Below are 21,382 nucleotides of genomic sequence, written 5' to 3'. Positions count from 1 at the left end.
AGAAACAAACTGAAAGCACTTTTTTTTTGTTTAAGCACATTTATTTTTGTAGGTTATAAGTCACATTAAGTGGAAACGATTTATTGTGGTCTCATTTTTTTGTCACCTCAAAATACCAAAATATTTGCATATCTGCTTTTCTTGTTATTGCAAAGTCATATATCCCACTAGCACAACAGCATAATGGGTCACTCTGTGATTAACACCCCTACACTTCATTGTATCCCCCAGTGGAAAGCTTCATATTGTGGAATAAATCACTGACCAAACACTTATGCTCTCTATAGGTGATTATTGCTCAATAGAATGAATAAAAATGTCAAGTAACTGGACTTTTCGAAATGCATCAGTATAGGGCTTCACATGCCCATAATGAAGGCACCAGTGAACACTTTTGTCAGCTTAAGCTAACCTGTCAGGAGTGAGCTCAACCGAATGACACTGATAGCCACTGTGCTCCATTTCAAGGCCGACGCACAGGTGTCAGGAACGAGAGAGGGAGGGTACCTGAGGGTTCATGTGTGTGTGTGTCTGCAATCTGACTGATGTTGTGCCACATACACACACGGTGGTGTCAGGCACTGTGCAGACCTCAGGTGCATTTGGCAGGGCCACGCAGCAGCTGGGCCAGTGGTAGATAAGTGCATATCATCCAGCGTCAGTGAACACACATCAAAGCAGAGGGGCCTGCTGGACATCAAACGGACCCACGGCTCATCACAGATTCCCATCAAAGAGCGATTTGGAGCGAGCGGCTGGCCGTGTCCACTGGGCCAGTGGCAGGGGCCGACCGAAGGTGGTGTAAATTAAATTCACTGCCAGGCGGGAGGCAGGGGAGACTGAGACGACATGATGAAACCCCCAGTGCTGGTGATTAAAAAAGGAGGGCAGACCTTGACATGGCACTGTGGCATATCGGCCTGGTTGGGTCAACCACAGGTCACTCAACCTGCAGGGCAGTAATTTTCATAGTAGAAGGTAAAAATTTTTCAAACAGTACAAACTTGACATCTTTTTAACCCAAGTTAAATGTATTCATATGCAACCATATGAAGAAAGCTTGATTATGATTGCTGGTGGTGTTGTCTGCATATGAAAATGTAGACCACACTGCATTCTCATATCAATTTGATAAGCAGTGTGACAGGTCACGTTCAGATCCAAATCATCCTTTAAAATAAGGAATAGGTGTTGAGGAATTTAACCACCACTACTACAGTTAGCGTAACCTTTTGTTTATATTGTGAATCTCAACTGCTGTTTCGTGTATAAATGGACCTGAGGCAGAGGTGGCCTGGCGGTTAAGGAAGCGGTCCCGTAATCAGAAGGTTGCCGTTTCGAATCCTGATCTGCCAAGGTGCCACTGAGGTGCCACTGAGCAAAGCACTGTCCACACACGCCTGCTCACCCAGGGTGATGGGTTAAATGCAGAGGACAAATTTCACTGTGTGCACCGTGTGTATCACAAGTGACAATCACTTCATTTTCACTTCACTTTCCACTGTGTCGTTGCCAGGTCATTGTATGTATTATCTTGTCAGTGTAGCTTGTGCCATGTATTGCTGTGATTTGTGTGCTTGTATTATGTTTCATGAGTAAATCCTGTCCTGTGAAGCTGTACATCCATTCTTCATCCATGCCATGTCGCTACCACCATGGCAGAATGAACGGGCCATACTGGACTCAGCCGACTTCCCTACCATGTCAACTTCTCGCCCAGACCTGTTGACGCACCTCAGGTAATTGACGGTTGCCCTTTCCTGGTCCAAGGTTTTATCCTTGTTCTTAACTGGCTGCAGGATCCCGATGCCCACCCTTCTGTTTTGCCAGAGGGGTCGTAACGCAGCGTCTCTGGTCCCAAGCGGGGTCTGGCACGTTCCACAAGTTGGTGGAGGTGCAGATGAAGATTCACCATGGAGTCAAGGTAGCCCGTCGCATTTACATTTACATTTACAGCATTTATCAGACGCCCTTATCCAGAGCGACTTACAATCAGTAGTTACAGGGACAGTCCCCCCCCTGGAGCAACTTAGGGTTAAGTGTCTTGCTCAGGGACACAGTGGTATTAAGTGGGATTTGAACCTGGGTCTTCTGGTTCATAGGCAAGTGTGTTACCCACTAGGCTACTACCGCGTTGCCCTTGCCCTGCTGTCAATGCCTGAGGCAAGTAGAACCTGCGTGGCCTGGCGGGAGAAGATCGGCGGACTGTCCAGGATGGAGGTTGGAATCCCCTAGGCGCACCTTAAAAACTCCTTTGGAGGGGAGGTACTGTCAGGACTTGGACATTAGGACGGGCTCCGGTCCCTGTTCCAGACCGGAGTTTGTATTGTGCGTCTCTGTTCCTGATTTCCTCATCATTCTCACCTACTGATTCTAGGATAAATGGACCTTGTTTCCACTGTGTCACTGCCCGGTCATTGTAGATATTACATCAACACTGTATCTTGGGATATTTTAAGGGATAATTTAATGGGACTATGGACTCATTTCCCATGCTGGATGTCGAAGTGAATGTCCAAGTGAGGATGGCAATTCACTCTGTTACAGTTCCATTGTATATTTCTGTTTTAATCCCCTTTTAACTTCACAATCAAAGGTTACACATTAAGATGACATCTGTGGCCACACAATATGCAAGGTGCACAAACCATGCTATTTAGTTACATTACATGCATATGCCCATAGATCCCACTCTGAGAAGAACTGTTCTAAAGATTGTTGGTATTTACCAAAATGCATTAAACACTTAAGGCCATGTTTGATGGTGAGGATAGAAGTGCTCTACTCACCTAGTCCTATCGGTACGTACTTAACATTTGGAAGCATTACAGAATATGCAGCAGTGTGGACACAGGAATTAGTCGGACCAAAGAGGCTATCAGGCCTCATTCGTTGTGATCTGACAGGTTACGATGACAAACGAGTGTTATTTGTTTGCCTTCACATTGTTGTGCACAGACTCTCAGGATGAGCAAAAAAAAAAAATGCCAGCTTTTCTAGTATCGCCTTTTTTATGGTTAACAAACTTTCCATCCATCTCCATTACAGTTAATTTCACGCCGGCTTAGGCCGATTTCTGCTGATTTGGTCTCATTTTGTGGGCCAGCGTGGCAGTATGGCCACCATACCTTAGCGCATTAGCCCTCCTCATTAGCGCAAATGGCGGCGACGTCAGAAGAATGTTTTATGGGTCCTTGAGAATTTACTCTGTGCACAAGTCGCTCAGTGTTCTGCAATGCGCTGTGGATAAGGGGTTTATATTCTTAGGGGGCTGCTTTAAAAAAAGAGCTTAGACCCAGTGTGGCGAATTAAATTGAATGCCCAGACAGAATTAGTTCCACGCAGACAGAGAGCCATTCTATGAAACCAAACAATTAGGAGGATTAAAAGTAATAATTCTGCGCGGTACGGCTGCATTATGGTTGCCCAGCACCCAGGGCCGAGGGGGGTATGGGTGAAGGGCAGGATTTTTGTTGCTTGCATATGAAAAGTGACGACAGACAGAGAAAATGTAATAAACTGAGGTTGGGGAGGAGAGGCACGTAATCCCACACATCTCGCGCACACATGACTCAAACAAACATTGCTGAGCCACATGCTGTGGTGCAGCGTAACATTTTAGCCTCTGTTTTATAAACTTCTTTGTGGCCGAACGCATGAACATGCCATGTAAAGGTTGCTAATTGCTTTATCAGCCTCCGATCTTTCATGAGTAGTTAGCAGCCCCAGCTGCGGCAGCATAGTAGGGAGGGGCCAGTGCCCAGGTGGATTTCAGTCCGGCATAAAGGCCCTTTAACACATGGTGCGGCCGTGAGGGCCCGAGCTCCCTCGTACACCTGTGCATGAAAGAGGGCCTTTGTGCGGCCAGGGCTAATGTGACGCGACGCCCTGCACACATGTGGAAAAGCTCAACGCCGCGGCTCGACTCTCCCGAAGAGGGCGGGGTCTCAGGGCATGGCACCGAGGGTGTGGGTGGGGAGCAGGGTGGCCCTCGCTAACCACACACTCCACCAAGCTCTCTCCAGCTCCCCAAAGGGCAGTGTGGGAGAGACACAGAGCTGTTCACACCCACCCCATCAGGGCCACTTTCCAAAAATGTCTTCACTTTGAATTAAACATTCTGATATATTGACTTCTGCACTGTGAATAAGCATTTAACTAGCAGACTTTGATCGATGCATTGTATTAATATGCAATATATTAATTAAGGTGCTATATAAGCTCTGTAATGTCAAAATGTCTAATATTTGCACAAATAAACTGCATATTTTTATATTTGCACAAATAAAAACATGCAAAGGACTATCTGTGACTTTTGTCTGAAGCCTTTTATTGGTGTTTAACTGGGAGCCAATTGGGATGATTGACAGCTCTCCCGCACCCTCATGTCCTCATTCTGGACGATCCTCACAATATGCAATCACAAATGCAAACAGGTCCACACATATTAACAAACCAAACAGGGAGATTGTTTTGAGTCAAGCATTCTGAATGTCTTATGCAGCAGCAGAAAAAAGTTCCTGCTAAATCATGAATGCACCCTCATTGACAAGTCGGTTTTCATTTTCACTGACACGAGCAGCCTGTTCTGCTCCAGCTACGAACTCTATCCTTTCTCTTTTCTCTTTCGGGCTTGTCTCTAATTACAATTTTGCTGGCCAGAAGGGTGCAAGACTGGAGGAAGGGAGTATAAAATTAAAAATTAGAATAGTGATCCTGATACAGTTTATCTACACAGTTGTGGCCAGAACCCCTCCTCACTTAAACTCTTTCCACAGGATACCTTTTTTTTTTCTTCATTAGGCAATAACTACAAGTCTATTTTCTTTTTTTTTCATATAAGCAGAAAAAAAAAAGCTCTTTCAGGAAGGGGGAGGGGGGGGGGGGGGTCTAACGGCCCTTTCTCTAACCGAAGACATTGTTACGATGTTACGGAGTTGCCAGGCAACTCTACCAGTAGTACTGAAAACACCACCCCGCTCTGTATGTCTGCACAGGCGTATCGAAAGGTCAAAGCCCACTGAGATCCGCCTTGCTCTGACTGACGTGAGAGGGCATTGCACTTGAGCTGTCTGGGTGAGGAGCCGTCGGCTGCAGACGGCAGCAACTTATGACAGAACACACTCCCAGAAAACGGATGGCCAGGAATGAGCTGGTGCACACACAACAACGGTGCACATCCAAAGTCTACAGGCCGTAATTTCCAGTTGGGGCTTGTTGAACTTACATAAATGTAATGGTGGGGTGCCAAAAAGTTTTGTCATAGTTATTATGTTAAAATGAGTTATTTTTAAAAATAATTATTTTGTTTAATGCAAATTCAACAAACAAACAAAAAAACATTTAACAAGGCATGTTTTACCATGCACTGTTTAAGCTTTCAAACTTTTTTTCTTCAACTGAAGGAAATGGGATGATTTAAATAGACCAATGCAACATGACAGTACAAACTGAAACATTGTCATTAGTGGGGTGGTCCTGTATTGCGGCACACACTGATATGAAGCAACCAAGAGTGTGAATGACGCACTCTGCACATCCTGTAGTAAAACAACATGCTCACACCTCCTCAGGAAGGAGGTTGTGGTGAGTTCTGTAGGTCAGGGAGACAAGCTGACCATGAAACAGGGCATCAGAAGCCAAACCTTTACTCTCTACCTCATTCCCTGCTCGCTCCTTGTCTCTCGCCCTGTCTTTCTCTCTTACTCGCTCTCCCGCCTGTTTGTTTTGACACTGCGTGGGCTGTGTGCTGAAGATCGTCGACACACACCGAAATTCCTCACCTCCGCCTCTGCTGGCCAGCCTCAGGCCTGGGGTCAGGGCCAACTGCTACTCCCTCCAAAATGGATGTAAGCTCATCTCAGACCTGCGCAGTGGATGCACCATTTTAAAATAGAGCTTTCTCGGCAATAAAGTTTGTATAACCTATGCTCACCTCCACAGAAAAAAAAAATGGATAGAAAAACTAAAAAAAGCAAACATTCCATTTTCCACATATATGTCATTAAGGGAGGACAAGCTGAAAAAAAAAACTCTGCAGCAGGGCATCTACCACTGGGATATTTTCACCTTGCAATTCAAAATTCTTACATAAAATTTTTTGAAGATGGTGCTGAGAACAAGTGATGCTATGAGAAGAGGAAAGCAGCAGAAAGCAAAGAGACAGAACCTTCTGTGAAATTTCAGTGTAGCATTTCATGGAAACTTGCTTGTTGAGAATAGGCATTGAGGACGTTGCGGCAGTTAAATACTCACCAGGTATTTTGGTCACTTTTGGTGTATCTTGGTGAATTTTCAGACAAACAATATTTTGTGGTATTAAATCAACCAGAGTGAGGAAGAAGGACGCATGAGAGCTGTCAATCATTACTATAGGCTCCTCCCATTTTACGGCATTTATGAGATTTTATGGCATTTATCAGATGCCCTTATCCAGAGCGACTTACAATCAGTTGTTACAGGGACAGTCCCCCAGGAGCAATTTAGTAATGGTAGTAAGTGGGATTTGAACCTGGGTCTTCTGGTTCATAGGCGAGTGTGTTACCCACTAGGCTTAAAAATTAAAACTTAAACTTAAAACATAATGTCGCTCTAAAACGTTTGTCTCGTGACAGAAATAATGACACTCAAACAGGGAGAGGTGTTTATTTCTTTAAATCCTAAAAACAAACCTGATGTGACATTAGTGAACATGCCTCAAGTGTCTTTTTATAGCTCTGTATGTTTTATTGAATATTTTAAAAAAAAGAGCTGGCCTTCAACACAAAGAGACCTTTTCGTTCTGATCCATTTAGTTCTGGTACACTTACATGGAAATGAGATGTTAAGAAAAGAACCTTTGGGTTGCTTGGTCTTATCCCAAAGCAAAGAGCACCGTTCCTGTCTGACGCCTGTTTTCCCACATTGCCGAGGGTCTTTGGATGGGATTTTTTGGCGTTTGGAATTCTGGTGCAGGCTCTAGACAGCCTTCGTCCAAACGAGTGTCAAACCCACCCTGCCAAACAGCCAGGCCTTCACAAACAGCTCATTTTAATGCTCTTGACAACCACACAAGATGGGGCCAGTAGCACAAACACACTTCCTTGCTTTCCCATTGCCCTCTCCGGCTCAGCTCCCATACTGTAGGTGAATCCGTTTAGCCCCTGTTTTGTCTTGCAGGGACGTTTTTCTTTAGACTCCCCTTTTTTTGTCCTCCTTATCCTGAGATTGTGAATGAGCAAACAATCTCCCACGCTAGAGAGAGTCTGATTAAATAGCACGATTTACTGGCTTGGAAAAACAATGTTTACCCTTCATGCTATATAGCTGCTGGTGTTTTATTTGTTAATCCTTTAATGCCGATCAGATAATAATTTTGTGCATCTGCAGTTCGCTGGCTTAAGTCACAGCAACCATTCGAATTTTTTTTTTTAATTTTCATTTCTTCTTTCACTATGATTAAAATGTGTGTCATTTAAAATACCACAAGAGTATCACATCCACTTTAAGAGCAACACATGAAAGTTAATACTCATTTTGTGCTCCTTTAGTTCTAAAATTCACCTGAGCAAGTACAATTTCAAAGGTTGTTTTTTACAGAAAGCCACCACCACCTCATTGCCACATCGCTAACAATTGCACGCTGTGAGGAAGGTGTGCGCCAGTGTGGGATGTAACGCGAGACAAGGCTAATGCTGCAATGACCTAGCAGAAGGCTGCGTGCCGACTCCGTGCTCCGCTCCATGGGAATAAATCTCCAGACAGACGCGCAGGAATCCACGTCTGTGTACGACAATATCCTGTTTGGGCTCCCAGCGCACCCACCCCAGGCTTTTAACCCCCACGCCCATCCCATCCTGGCCATACATCAGGTCCGAGTCGCAGGCCTGTCGTCTTTTGCCCCACATGCATGAACCTGCAGGATCCATTCAAGTAGATTTTTTTGTGTTAAAAAAGGCCAAGAAACTGTTAAATGGCCAAAAAGCAGCAGGGAATTTGGGCTGCTGTGATGTTTGAAGCGGAGGTGTAGCGGGAAGAGGCTGACGGAGCAGCGAGAGTAACAGCGGCGCATCTGGACTGCAGTTCAGCTCCTGCTTCCCGTAAGGAGGGGAAAACCAGAGCTGCTCTTCCCAACAGTGGGAGTTGCATTTCCTGAAACTGTTAAGAACTGTGCCCGGGCCCAACGCGATACGGGGACGAGGCACGGCCGACTCTGCCTCAGGGGTGGTGTAGACTGGGCTGTGCTGGGGAGTTGAGATAAAAAAAGAAACAATTCTCCCTGGTCAATATGCACAATCTGTTTCTCGTGTGCGGTAACGACCTGTTTCTCGTGTGTTTTTTGCACTGACTCGTTCAGAAAATTCCCTGCAGGAACATTTTCAGGGGCATGCACCACGTAAATGAAACCATACATATACACATACATACATATACCAGCTATAGTGAGAAAAATATGCGTCCAGTTGTTGTGCAATTTCACACAATTTCTTTGTCAAAGGCAGTCCAGGCTACTGTAATAATTCCAGGTGAGGCGGAATCAGAGCAGATATAGAAAAATGAATGCCATACAGCAAAAGGGTGTGGACACAGAAGGGGGCCTGGAGCTCTGGGGACACACCCATCCCAAAAAAAAAAAAAAAACACTGGAAAACCCTTCACAATGACATTTCCACTTTCACTCCAGTGCTGAACTCCGGCTGTTTCCTCCTGCCGTGGAAAAGCTTTTTCCATGCCATGCTTTTAAACAAATACACTGGCCAAGTGGGGGGGGGGGGGGGGGGGGTGGGGGGGGGGGGGGGGGGGTGGCAGGAGTCGCATCGGCGGTGGCGTTCGTGCAGCATGTAAACAGGGTGGCGAGCGAAGAGCGGAGCAGCAGTGCGGCCACAGCACAGCCTGCTGGTCAAAGCTGACATTTCTGTCCTGGGAGCAGTTAGCCCCACCCCCAAACAACTACCCATCTATGGAAAAAACTAAAAAGTCAGTTCCAGTTTAGTTTTGTAATCCTGTCCAACCCCCGATAAGAATACAACCAAAATGCTAAAAAAAGAAAACGTTTTTGCACAACAAAAAAAAAAAAAATCCAAAATCTACACACAAAGGCTTGATGTCATAGGAAATCATGATGTTTTTAATGTTTTATTATTTGTAGGCGTCACTGAGAAAGACCAGCAGCTTAAAATAATTATGCTCCTTGAGAACCAGCCACATTCCTAATGGCACTTTTCTGATAATTTCAGAATTCTGAGAATGACTGCAAGTAACATCCCTCTTCGTTTTTTGCATGCCGCGGTCGAGGTGATGTAACCGGGACCTGAGATTACTTGCAAGGCTCCTTTTTGAATGGATTAAAGGCTCCATGATGCGTCATTGCCTTTGAAATTCCAATTTTGGCTCCTTTAATGCTTCCCCCCTTTTTTTATTCTTCATTAATCACGTCATGAAGAGGAGATGAGACACTGAGACGTGACTCACGCTCCTCACCATTCTCTTTCTCACATTGCTGTGCTTATTTTGTACTTCTCTAATGAAGTCATTTACCATATAACATATTGTGTAACAATAACAATAAATGTCTGTTATTAATCTTGCGATTTACAATTTTGTCCAAGTTTAAAATGAACCATTTTAAACTAAAAATGAGATCTTAAGTTCTCATTGAGCCTTGTTTTATTCTGAAAACGCAACCATTTCAGACAAATTAATGGTGTTCAGAGGAACCCAGCTGAATTATTTCTGTATTCATGTGACACAATAACGTTTTCTGCTGCTGCTGCAATGGCCTTTCTGGCACATCTAAATTTGCGGAGAAAAGGAATCGCTTTTCAACACTCTGAGAGACTTATTTGGAACATTATTAGTCCCACTTAAGGCTGCGGCCCCTGGGAGAGCTTTAATGAGGACGGCATGGGTCTCATTAGGAGCTGGAGACACGGGGAGCCAAGGCCCCTCATTTGGGCTCAGCCTTACCTGTTACCCCAAACGGTCCACTGTGATTTTTCCACAACATCTTGCTCCAATGGCAGCAAATAACTCCCATCTGTGAGCATTACTTATGACTGAGGCCATCGTGTCACCACAGCACACTCAGAACAATCAGCACTCAGTACCAGAGAAATGGTTATGATATAGGACATGTGCATTTGGTCGGTGAAAAGGAGGCCATTTAACCTCTGATTTATACATATGCACCAGATATTAAAACGTTTCTCATGTACATAAACAAAAGACTTTTCAAAATAATAACCACAAAATTATTAAACATGGTTTTGGTGATTTTTTTTTTACATGATTCTTGTCTGTATTTAAACGGTGTGGATCCAGCATAATAGTGTGAGTATAACCACCGCACCTTCAGTGAAAAAAATGAGGGTTTGGAGAAATACACCCACCCACCCACCCACTACACACACACACCCACACGAAGAAGTGATCATCCTTAAATGGTTCAGTGGCGAAAGAAAATAGGGAAATGAGCAATTTCTGCCTAACAGTCAAGGCTCCAGACCTGCTTTCTTTTAAAATGGACTTACAAGGATATATCTGAGGTGAACAGGCATTTCAGAACACATCAGAGTGCATCTGCTCCACCCTCTCGCCTTACTCTCCGCGGAGGCAAAAGTAACATCCCCACACGCAGGTCGGAAAAATGTACTTTCCTGGGTAGAAGGTTTCAGGCTGCAGCCTTGCCACGTGCTATGGTGTAAGGCCCGAGGAGGCCAGGAGACATGTCAGCAGAGAGAAAAGCTCATTCTCCCTGGCGCAACCTGCTCTTAAAAATCAGCAAGTGGCTTGGCCGTGTGGTCAGACCACAAAGGAAGGGGGGTTTAGGAGCAAACTTCCACCCCGCCCAACAGCCGCCTCATTCAGCGCACTGCTCACACGCTGGCGGCATCAGAGTGCCAGTCCAACCCGAGTAAATGCACGGCTTGCCCACATCAATGGCCGGGCCCGCGCCACCTGAAACGGGTCGGCCCTGCGCCCTCCACCCTCGCGGGCCTCGGTCGGAGCGCAGATAAACACTCCTCTCAGGTGCTCCTGTGTGCTCAGTGTTTTCGTTGCATACGCGGGAAACTCAAGCCCAGGAGCAGGCAAGGGCAAAAAAAAAAAAAAAGAATCCAGTGTTTGTGCAGGTGTTGTAAAAAAAAAAAAAAAAAAACAGCGGCGAGGGACACCTCCGAGAGAAGCGAGGGAACTAAAAAGCTCATTCTGTCTCCCTCTGTCTGCCTCGGGCCAAATAGGACTGTAATATATAAGGCCTTTGACCTGGGCTAAGTCCACAGCACCGCTCTTATGGACAGTGCCGTGATACAGGAGATCTTTCACCTCCTGTTCACCATCTGGTTCAGGCTGTGGCCTACAGAAGAAGAAAAAAGGAGGCATGACCTCGTATTTCTGCGAGAGAGATGTGATTTTTGCCTCTATAAATAGAAACATGCATTCTTTCACTTCCAGACGAAGGGAAATATTAAATGGATTGAAAGAAAACAATGCCTCGGGTTAGGCTCACCTGCCAGAAAGATTAATGTAAGATAACAGTAATTATACAACCGAACCAGAAATCTGTATTTGTAAAAACAAAGCATGGTCGGCTAATTTTATAAATGGATTTTGTAAGCATAAAAAACATTTTTAGAAGGTGTGCGGGTGGAAAATAGGAATTCAAACCCAAACACTATAATGGGCAATAATAGTACAGGGTGAAGAAAGCCTAATCCAAACAAACACATCAGTAATTTCACTCATATTCTGCCCCTCAAAAACAAAAACATCACTCCACTGTGCAAAGTATGTTAAAAATGGCGGGGAGGGCGCCGGAGGAACAGCAATTTCCTGAGTTTATTTTTCTTTTCCGTTTTTTTAATTTCTCTTCAATTTGTTGTGGTGGAGAAGCGGCTATGCCAGGGGAACGGAAAGGATTCAGCTGCCAAAAAAGCCTGGCCCTGCTGCTGTGTTAGTCTAACGTGGGACGGCATAGGAAATATATTAGTCTGAAGAAATACAGAAGCCGGAGAAGCCTGGAGTGGCCTGGGTTCCTCTGTTCTGCTGCCCTTTTGTTTAAAGGGATTAGGGGTTCCCTTTATTTGGTGCGGTGCACCTCTGCACTGCCAGCCTGTACAATGGGCCTGGTGAAGCGGCCCAAAACCAACCCACACAAACTACACCTAATTACTGTAGCAGACATAAGCCTAATGTACAGCGCAACCTACATATCCAATATCAATACAATAATAATTCAGTGGAAAAAGATCTCTTATATCATCGATCGCAGTCTAAGGTAAAAGAAGTAGTAGTCTTTTGTTGGTATGTGTTGGTTTTGTTGGTATATTTCCCTTACCCAGAACATGATCTTTAATGATGAGTTTAAAAAGGGAGGAACCTGAAAAGGGAGGAGCTCTCACGCATGCTTCTTCCTCTTTCTGGATTATTTAAACCCACAGCATGTGTACAAACATCACTGAGGACTTTTTTTTTTTTTTTCAAAACTTGCTCCACGCTTATTGCACAGTGCTGTGTTTAAATGCCAGTTTGAAAATAGTGCCTTAATGCAGTCTAGCTATCCATGCATGAATTTTCTAAGCCCCGAACCACATGCCAGTTTCAGACAACAGCTTTATTTAGCTTGGGGGTGGGACATTAAGGGGCATTTCTCCAGTCAAGGATCAGCCAGCGACATCCGGGGCAAAGCCAATGTAACCCAATTGTTCATTAAATGCCTTTATTTATAAGCTTTCTTATTGGGTATCCCGACCATTGCTGATGGGGGGTGGTAGTAGCCTAGAGGGTAACACACTCGCCTATGAACCAGAAGACCCAGGTTCAAATCCCACATACTACCATTGTGTCCCTGAGTTGCTCCAGGGGGGACTGTCCCTGTAACTACTGATTGTAAGTCGCTCTGGATAAATGAAAACAAATTAATCCTGAAAGAGACAATTTTTTAGTGCACACAAGCAGTAGAGGATGGAATATGGTATAAATTTTATTTGTATTTCTGCGGTAATGGCACCATCCTTGAACGCTCGACATATTAAATTTGCGAGGTGTAAAAAGCAGTTCTGTGGTACGTGGCTCCACAATATCCTGGGAGATGAGTCAGTACGCGGCCCTTTTATTACCCCTGGTCCCTCTCTTCCTTTCTCTCTGATACTGGCAGTGTGTCAAGATAGTGGGGCACAATTTGTTCTGTTCTTGCTTTAGAGCAGCTAATGATGGAGCTTTTCTCTCTGAAAGGCACGGGAACAGACCTGAGATGACGGATCACTGTGTGCTCACACTCCAGACGACGCCACAGCCCTGGCCAAACTGCCACTGATTCAAAGGACTTCTACAATAGAGCATTTATTTCCCAAAAAAAAAAAAAAAGAATATGCAAAAAAGTTAAATGCACCTATAAATAGCACAGGGCAATCTTATTACTTAAATAATTCACTAAAGTACCATGTGACATAATTGGGCATATCTCCCACTGAATCTTCTTGCCTGGCTTGAGTTAATTGAAAAAAATGCACTTTAGATGTAAGCGACACACACAGGGACACATTCGCCTACTTCTCATGGTCTTTATCTGTGCCCCGTATTCTAAGATAGAGCTGCCAATTAGGCAGCATGTAAACGGGCACCTGCAGGTATTCCACGTCGACATGCGCTGGGTCAGAAGCCAGATCTTCTTTTGCACCAGTAGGCTACATCTGTAACACAATGGCTGCGTCATGAGGCCAGGAATTTAAATATTTTCCAGTGCTTAACAAGTTAACAACAACAAAAAAAAAAAGAATGTCTTCTATGCTCATTTTCACAGCCGGGTGTTGAAGTGCAAATTCTGACGCTTTCTCACACATTCTGCGACATTTGGACAATTGAAGGAAATAAATATTTCATAGTTTTTATCTGAAGAGGAAAGGCAGTCAAATGGGCGATATCACTGCTGGCTTGTAAAATATGAATGAAACAAGTTGCAGGGGAACATTCAGAAACAAAGCTGAAGGGCCACGCCAATCTAAACATTCATCAGCATTTCATGTAATAATGCAATAAATGAATAATGTAATAATTATGGATAATAATTATGGTTTATATGGTAAATAAATATGGTTATGAGTCCAGGCTGTCATGGTTGTGCGTGGCCTGAATATGAGCCACGGCTCAGCAAACAAACGGGCAGTGGCTGGCTAAACAGAGCGCACAGGGCAGAGAGGAGGAGGAGGACAGAAATAAATAACCCGAGCAGCTCCTACTCGGAGATAAGACCCCTGCAGAAACGCAGACAGGTCCTCAGAGGGCTTTACATCATGCTGTCTCATGCCAGCGTCCAGGCGCATTACCGCAGCAGGATTAGGTTTCCAATGCACGCACAGGAGGACAGAAACTGATGCCGACACTTGAACGCATGAAGAGGCACCGAAGCTGGGTAATGCCTAGCAATTATTAGTGTTTAACAGGGCTATTTAGCACACCTCTAAAGATCTGGCCTTGCTTACCACAACATGGGACTGTACCCAAAGTCATTTGACGTTCTCATTCAGGGACGAATAGACAAATACAAAAAAAACATAAATTAGAGGAATTAGTTTTTATTGGTGTTCCCACAACTTGCATTGTTAAAGGTAAACAAAGACCACTTCATTGTCAAGTATGGTCACATGTATTGCAAGAAAACCAAATAGAGGTGGGTCATATTTTATCATCCATAACAATACCAGTAGAAAATGCTTTGTCCGGTAAGAAAAAAAAAAAGCACAATATGCTAATTTCATTGCGTAATGACGTGATTGTGGTGCAATGTTATCAAAGTTGTGACTGCGAAGGCAAACATTGCCAGAAGCAAAGTATTAATTGCCAAAAAAGTGGTAGTGTGGAATTATTTTGGATTCGCACAAGAAGATACAGAACAGAACACGATAATATGCAAGGAATGTAAGAACGCGAAAGAGGGAAATACCACTATCTTATTTTACCATCTCAAGCATCAGCACCTGAGGCCGTACGAGAATCATCTGAAGCTAACGCATAGAAACCAAAACAAAAAAAGCTAGTTCAGCGTGGTTCATTTATACTTTTTTTAAAATGCACTTTATATTAAACAAATAAATACATAAATAAGATTGGAGTTAATTATGACCCATTACCCATAATACTGCTTCTACAACAGAACTGCTTGAGGCCTGTGAATGGGTTTATCAGCCAGTGAATGAAATCAAAATGGCATAACATGGTCTCACAATGTACTGTTTTTGTAAGGGCATAACCGAACGACACTAAAATTTTGGTGATTATGAAAGTCAGTATTGATGACAACACATAGTCCTGGACAGTGAGAACAGCACTGGATTCAGAGGAGTGGCTGCCATGTTCCCTGTTGCCAGACAGGCTGTGTGATCCCACTGGGGCTGGATTATTCCAGTACAGCGACACCCAGGGTCAGACCAGAAACCTACCGCCACTATGAGGACTACATCAAGACATCAACAATTCAGCACAGAACCCTTGAATTAAAATAATAATAATACTAACAATAATAACAACAACAACAATAATAATAATGCACTCCCCACAGTAAACATTACAAATACTGGAAATAGAATTGATGACATGCAGTGTAAGTACAAATTAATGAAGGTTTATGTACAAGTTTCATTCCTTGCTTTCAGCACAGTCTGGGCTATTCAAAACAGTCTGGGCTATTCCAAAGGTTCATTTTGAAGCTTTTTTTATTATTATTTTTAATATGAGAGACATGGAGTGTGTTTGCATGCATGCACTGACACAGATCAGTTGTACATCACAGATTACAACAGATTTATGAATCACCTCAACATCCACATGTCTGTAGAATATGCATATGGCCGGTAATGAACCAAATCAAGGTAAAACCTTAATTTGTGAGTACTATTATATTATTGGGCAAAGGGAACCAGCTGGCCTACTGTTTCCTAAAAGTATTTTGGGTTTTGGCTGATAATTTTCAGGTTGCATTTTATATCATCTCAATCCCTTCATTAATTTCAGCATGTTGCACTGTGGCATAAGTCTCTAGCAGTATCTGCACTCAAAGGTGACGAACCTAAGTCAGGCTTTCAGAGAACACCATGGTCATGAGATGCCCATGTCACTGTCAAAGAGTTTTTTTTATTGTACACAATTATATAAACATTGTAAAACTCAGTTTAGATTCTGAAGCCAAGAGCAAAGTGGCCCAAGATAAACCGAAAGGTCAGATGAGCCATTAAACAGAGACAACAACTTATCTCAGTCCTATTCCTGTCACATGAGAGTGGATATTTAATGGGCAGAAGTAACCAAACAGATGCTCTATCAGTGATAAATTGTTCTTTCATGACAGTATCACACTTGAGAATGGTTACATAAGCCAAAATGAATAAAAACACAGTACCTTCTTGTATTCAAGTGTTGTGTGGATATTGAGTCCTGGACCTTTGCCACCAATGGGCTTGTCAACAGACTGTAAAAGAGAAGCATTTGTGCTGCTTTAGCAGAGATGAGGGCTTTCAGTAGGATGCTGAGAGCACATATTCAATCAGGGGAGGAATGTGAAGTGGTGGAGGTGAGGTTGGATTAGTAAGGGGGCAAGACTGGTGAAGAGGGCGCCCGCCCCCACCCCGTGCCAGGTTTCCATGCACATGTACAAACACACGCATGTTCCACCCGTTATGCAGATATGCATAAGGTGAAATTTGGCAAAACTGTTATTTTCGACCTCTCCTGCACAATTTCTGCAAAAAAGCATGAATTCATGTAGTAAATAAAATAAACAAGGCCTCCGCATTTAGCTGTGTTCAGCTAGAGGTCATTTACTGTTCAATTGGACCAGAACATGAAGTGAAGCATTGGACTGACACAACAAGATTACTTTCCGCCTAAATAGAATCTGTAAAAAATATACTTAATTGCCCTGTGTTTGTCGGCTCAACACTCTGGCACTCTGTGTTTCTAAGTTGTTAGAAATTACACGATAGCTAACCTGACCCACTCAATTTGAGAGTTTATATAAATATAAACCAAAAATCTACATTGCAGGCATAACATCTATGTGATGAAGACTATCATCTTATAAAAACCTTCAGGCAAAATTGTAATTGTATATACAACAGTCTTCAACTCAAACACAGTGCAAACACAGTCATTTAGCATCTTAGAAAATGTTACTTTAGATTTGCTGTAATAAAAACACAACTACTGTTGCCTTGAAGCATTCCCACCTCAGTCCTTGTCTCCTTGTCAACAGAAAAAAAGACCACTTTTTGGGCTTTTGGTGCCAGCACTATAGTGCCACTGTGCTTCAGTGTGGCAAAACATAAAACATTCAAAGTGTGACGGTTCAAATATAAATGAAATGATTTCCTGTTTAGTCACTACCAAATTGTGTTTCATGAATTGAATCTTTTGAGGAGCCAAACTTTACCTTCATGACTGCTGCACACCAATGGCATCATCATAGCCAGCTTCAAATTAACAATTGCAGTTACATTTATGTCATTTAGCAAATGCCCTTTACAAATGTGATTTACAATCAGTAGTTACAGGGACAGTCCCCCTGGAGATACCCCAGGGTTAAGTGTCCTTGTCGAGGACAAATTGGTAGCAAGTGGGGTTTCAACCTGTGACTTTTTGGTCTTCTGGTTCACAGGTGAGTGTGTTGTTCACTTTACGACTAACATGAGAAGCTCAGGAAGTGAAATGCTTCATCAAGGCAAAAGTAATTATTTTTTTCTTTTGTTTCTATTATAAGGTCAGATTTGTAGTTTCATACCATTGAGTCTCCTGTCTAATTTAATAATTTGGAAACAGTGAAAGAAAGGATCATACAGCTACGCTGCGAGGTCCAGGCAAAATACAAGCCAAAATGAGGCTATGGAGTGGCAGTTCCCTGTATGACTGGAAAGTCACTTTGTAGCCTCGGGTGTTGTTTTAGGGACAGGTTGAAATGCCATACATGTATAAGGAGAAGAGCATGTTTACAGAAGGCAATCCAGAAACATCCCTTTCCCACCAGTTTGCCAAATGACCTTCAGTTTGCCAAAAGACCTTCAGCTTGCTCAGTTATTATGACAAGTTCAATAAACAATAAGAGTTTTGCATAAATTCAGAGAACTCCTCTAAAAATGTTTTTTTCAAAAATTTCTTACAATAGGAAGCAATTTGAAAAGCATTTTTAAATAAAACCTTTAACGCAAGAGGTCCTTTCTGTCTACAGACTTTCTTACTTAAATAGTACTTAATAGATGGATGGATGGATGGATGGATGGATGGATGGATGGATGGAAGGATGGAACTGTAACTTACTGAGCTGCATCAGTCACCACAGGCAAGGGAATGTCTTCACTGACAAAGTTCATGTCCTCCACTAGGCTGCTGGTCCGTGTGATGTCTGCCGGTGGTCCTTCTAGATTTTTCTTCACTGCAAAGCATAGGAGGGAACCTTCAACTTAAATCACTGTGAGTGTTTTAAAAAAATAAAGTCTCACTGTGCAGCTCAGTGTACCAGAGAAGAAAGTAACATAAAATGAAGAAATGGTGACGATACCTGGGGAGGCAGGACAGCTCAGAGTGAAGGAAGGCCACGAGTGTGGGTGATCTAAAGGCATGCAGTTCAGAAATGAAGGAAAGAAGAAATAAAATGGAAAAAACACTTGACTAGTAATGCACTGATCAGTTGCCATGCAAAATAGAGAAACCTGTGGAAGGTTGTTCTACAGACTATGAAATGTCCACATAAATGTGCAGCAGAATGTCAGCAGAATGCACTGAATAAAATGCTGGTTTAGCTGATCCCCCAGTTCCTGGGCAGAGCGGAGAAACCTGGGGGTCGTACAAATGCTACAAGCAAAGCTTTACAGCTCACTATTGGGTTTGTTTTACGTTGCACAGTCCGGAAGCTCTCAGCACCCAGTTGGTTTAGAGCTGAAGAGAGAAGAAGTGAACAGAGGGAAAGCGAGAGAGAGACAGAGTGTTACAGTCTTTGCTTTCCCTCCAGCTCCACTGCCTCTCATTCGTCAGCGGCGGGCTGGGTTTATCGTCTGCACAAACAATGCGGGCTTATTAACATCGGGCCAGTCTGTGCAAACACATTTGGTTTGGAAGGTCCCAGCAAATGAAAACAAGCAAGGGCCACAGTGACAGCAGGGGCCAACGGAGCCTGGAGCCCCATTCAGTGATTCTCACAGACAGGGCCAGCCAGACAAGATAGGCAGAGTGATAAGGCTGAATAAAACAATGGCCACAATTTATCTCTGACCAGTTAAGCTCCAGCTCCCTCTCCATACAATGCCCCCACCCTCCCTGCTCCTTCTCCCCATCAGCCCTTGGGGCGAGTCGAACTAATGAACTTAGCGACGTGAGTGGAGGGAAAAACATCACACCGGTGGAGCAGGCAGCCAAAAAGTCTGTGCCTCCAAGGAATATACGCTGATGACAAGTTGTGAGTCTGTCCAAAATAAGGCCTGATATGCCCAGGGGGCTCGAAGTGTCTGCTGGATGAACACAACCTATCATCTCACAAAAGACTTTGGATTTACTGGAATGGCTAACGAGTATTTTTTTCTCGACAGCATTTCCCCTTATTCCCTTAAGAAACATTTTCTATGAAGCCTAAACCCACAATATGTATTAATATGGGTGACCTAGGACTGAGGTAGTGGTGATAGCTGAACCAGGGGTGTGGGAAGCTGGCAACGTAAAGAGAAAACGCTCAGTTGACTTGCAGTTGTCATGTGTTCTTTTCCATGCTGCAAAAAAAAATGCAGCATGCAGCAGAGCTATGACCCAGGGACACAGCAAAAGAGAGCAGCCTGAGGCTCACCTGTCTGTTTGAACATCCGTGAGATGCCTGAAGATGAGAATAGAAGCATTATAGAACCTTCCCCTTGTCCAGCATCCTTAGCTAACAAACGTAACTTCAAAAAGGAATGAACAAATGTATTGAGCTGGAACCTGCAGGAGTTTATGACTTTAGAACTGTGGTTCTCAAAATGTTGGGCATGTGCCACCAGTGGAGAATAAAGAAATGACGAACAGGTTACAAATTGTTCTATGGCAGGCAACACTTAACTGAACTTAAACCTGGCCCTTTTTTAAGCACTTTGTTGGGCAAACGAAATGCCCAAGAGTGATAAAAAAGAAATAGCATGCCAACTAGCATGTCAACAGGCGGGGCGCTTTGGTGTTTTGGTACCCTGGAGACCCGGTTTGAGGTGGTGTGTCTGTTGTCTCCCGTGTGATCATGCGCGATGTATGAGTCACATAAAGGATTTTTTTTCTAATGTGGCCTCAGTTTCACTATCTCCTACAGGACCATAAACACTGTATTTCTTCATGTCAGGAGAGATAAGTCGTCCTATCAATTTATGAGGCCTACACAAACAAGCAGGTAAATATGACTGATATGCCAGTAAAGTTAATAAATTCCATATGGCAGCTTGGGTTCACATGGCATGCATTATATGTATCTTTTTACAATGAGAGCATGGCCCTTGACACTGTAGACTTTGAACTCAGCCAAAATGTAAAAAATGTAAAAAATACAGCTTAAGGCATCGGATATATTCACTATACTTATAAAATATACCACCCTATCAAAATGTAATTGAACCAAACCACAGTCTAATTCCATTCAGAAAATGTTATTGCCAAAAATATGCAGGCAAAAATATCACTCACTCACTAACTCACTATCCATAACCGCTTAGTCCTGTTACTCGGGTGGTGGCTGAATGAGCCCACCCTGGGGTGCGGGGCGCCAGCCCACCACAGGGCACACACACACCCCATTTACTCACTCACACCTATGGTAAATCTACCAGAGTGTGTGCCTTTCAATGGTGGGAGGAAACCGGTGAACCCGGAAGAAACTCTTGCCACCACGGGGAGAGCATGCAAACTCACAGGTGTGAGGTGACATCACTAACCACCGCACCACCATATAAATTTCCTTAAATATTGCCATAATGTTTTACAAATGCATTTCCAAATGCATCTGTTTTGTATAAAATGTTCACAAAATGCACTTTCTTTTAGTTTTTAAAGTGCTTGTAAAGTACCTGTGGATTCCTCGAGGAAGAAGGAGACATCTTTCTTCTCTTCCTTGTCGTCGATATGGTCATATGTAATCTGTGGGATGGACAAGGCCTTTTCCCCCGTGCCACTGAGGGAGCCGTTATCACAAAAGGGTCTTAGCTTCTTTTTGTACCGTTTGCTCTGGAAAGACAGGAAAAAACAAAACATGCATATGTGGACATAATAATTAAAATAAAATGCTATTGTTTAATATTCTGCTTTTAAAAATAGAAGAGACACTTGATTACATACATTTATTCATCATGCATATTTCTTAAAAATGGTTTACTTTGTGCAGAGTACAGGGAGTTTTTTTTCTTTATTGTACCGCACA

The 21,382-nt window shown here is 43.4% G+C and overlaps 1 protein-coding gene across 2 annotated transcripts in view; it reads right to left on the bottom strand.

Moving 5' to 3' along the window:
- Positions 1-21,382, bottom strand: part of kcnq1.2 (potassium voltage-gated channel, KQT-like subfamily, member 1.2) — a 105,132-nt gene that overhangs the window by 66,064 nt on the left and 17,686 nt on the right. For both annotated transcript variants that reach the window (XM_028957884.1, XM_028957885.1), the window contains exons 11-15: positions 21,033-21,189; positions 19,796-19,822; positions 18,521-18,571; positions 18,280-18,394; positions 16,370-16,438 (exon numbers count right to left, since the gene is read on the bottom strand). In XM_028957884.1, coding sequence (XP_028813717.1) covers positions 16,370-16,438; positions 18,280-18,394; positions 18,521-18,571; positions 19,796-19,822; positions 21,033-21,189 — 419 coding nt within the window. The remainder of the gene's footprint in view (positions 1-16,369; positions 16,439-18,279; positions 18,395-18,520; positions 18,572-19,795; positions 19,823-21,032; positions 21,190-21,382) is intronic.

Source organism: Denticeps clupeoides, chromosome 17 (genome assembly GCF_900700375.1).
Source record: "Denticeps clupeoides chromosome 17, fDenClu1.1, whole genome shotgun sequence".
In the NCBI taxonomy this organism is placed as follows: Eukaryota; Metazoa; Chordata; class Actinopteri; order Clupeiformes; family Denticipitidae; genus Denticeps; species Denticeps clupeoides.
Note: the sequence above shows the minus strand (reverse complement) of the source record. Positions and strands in the feature narration are given on the sequence as shown.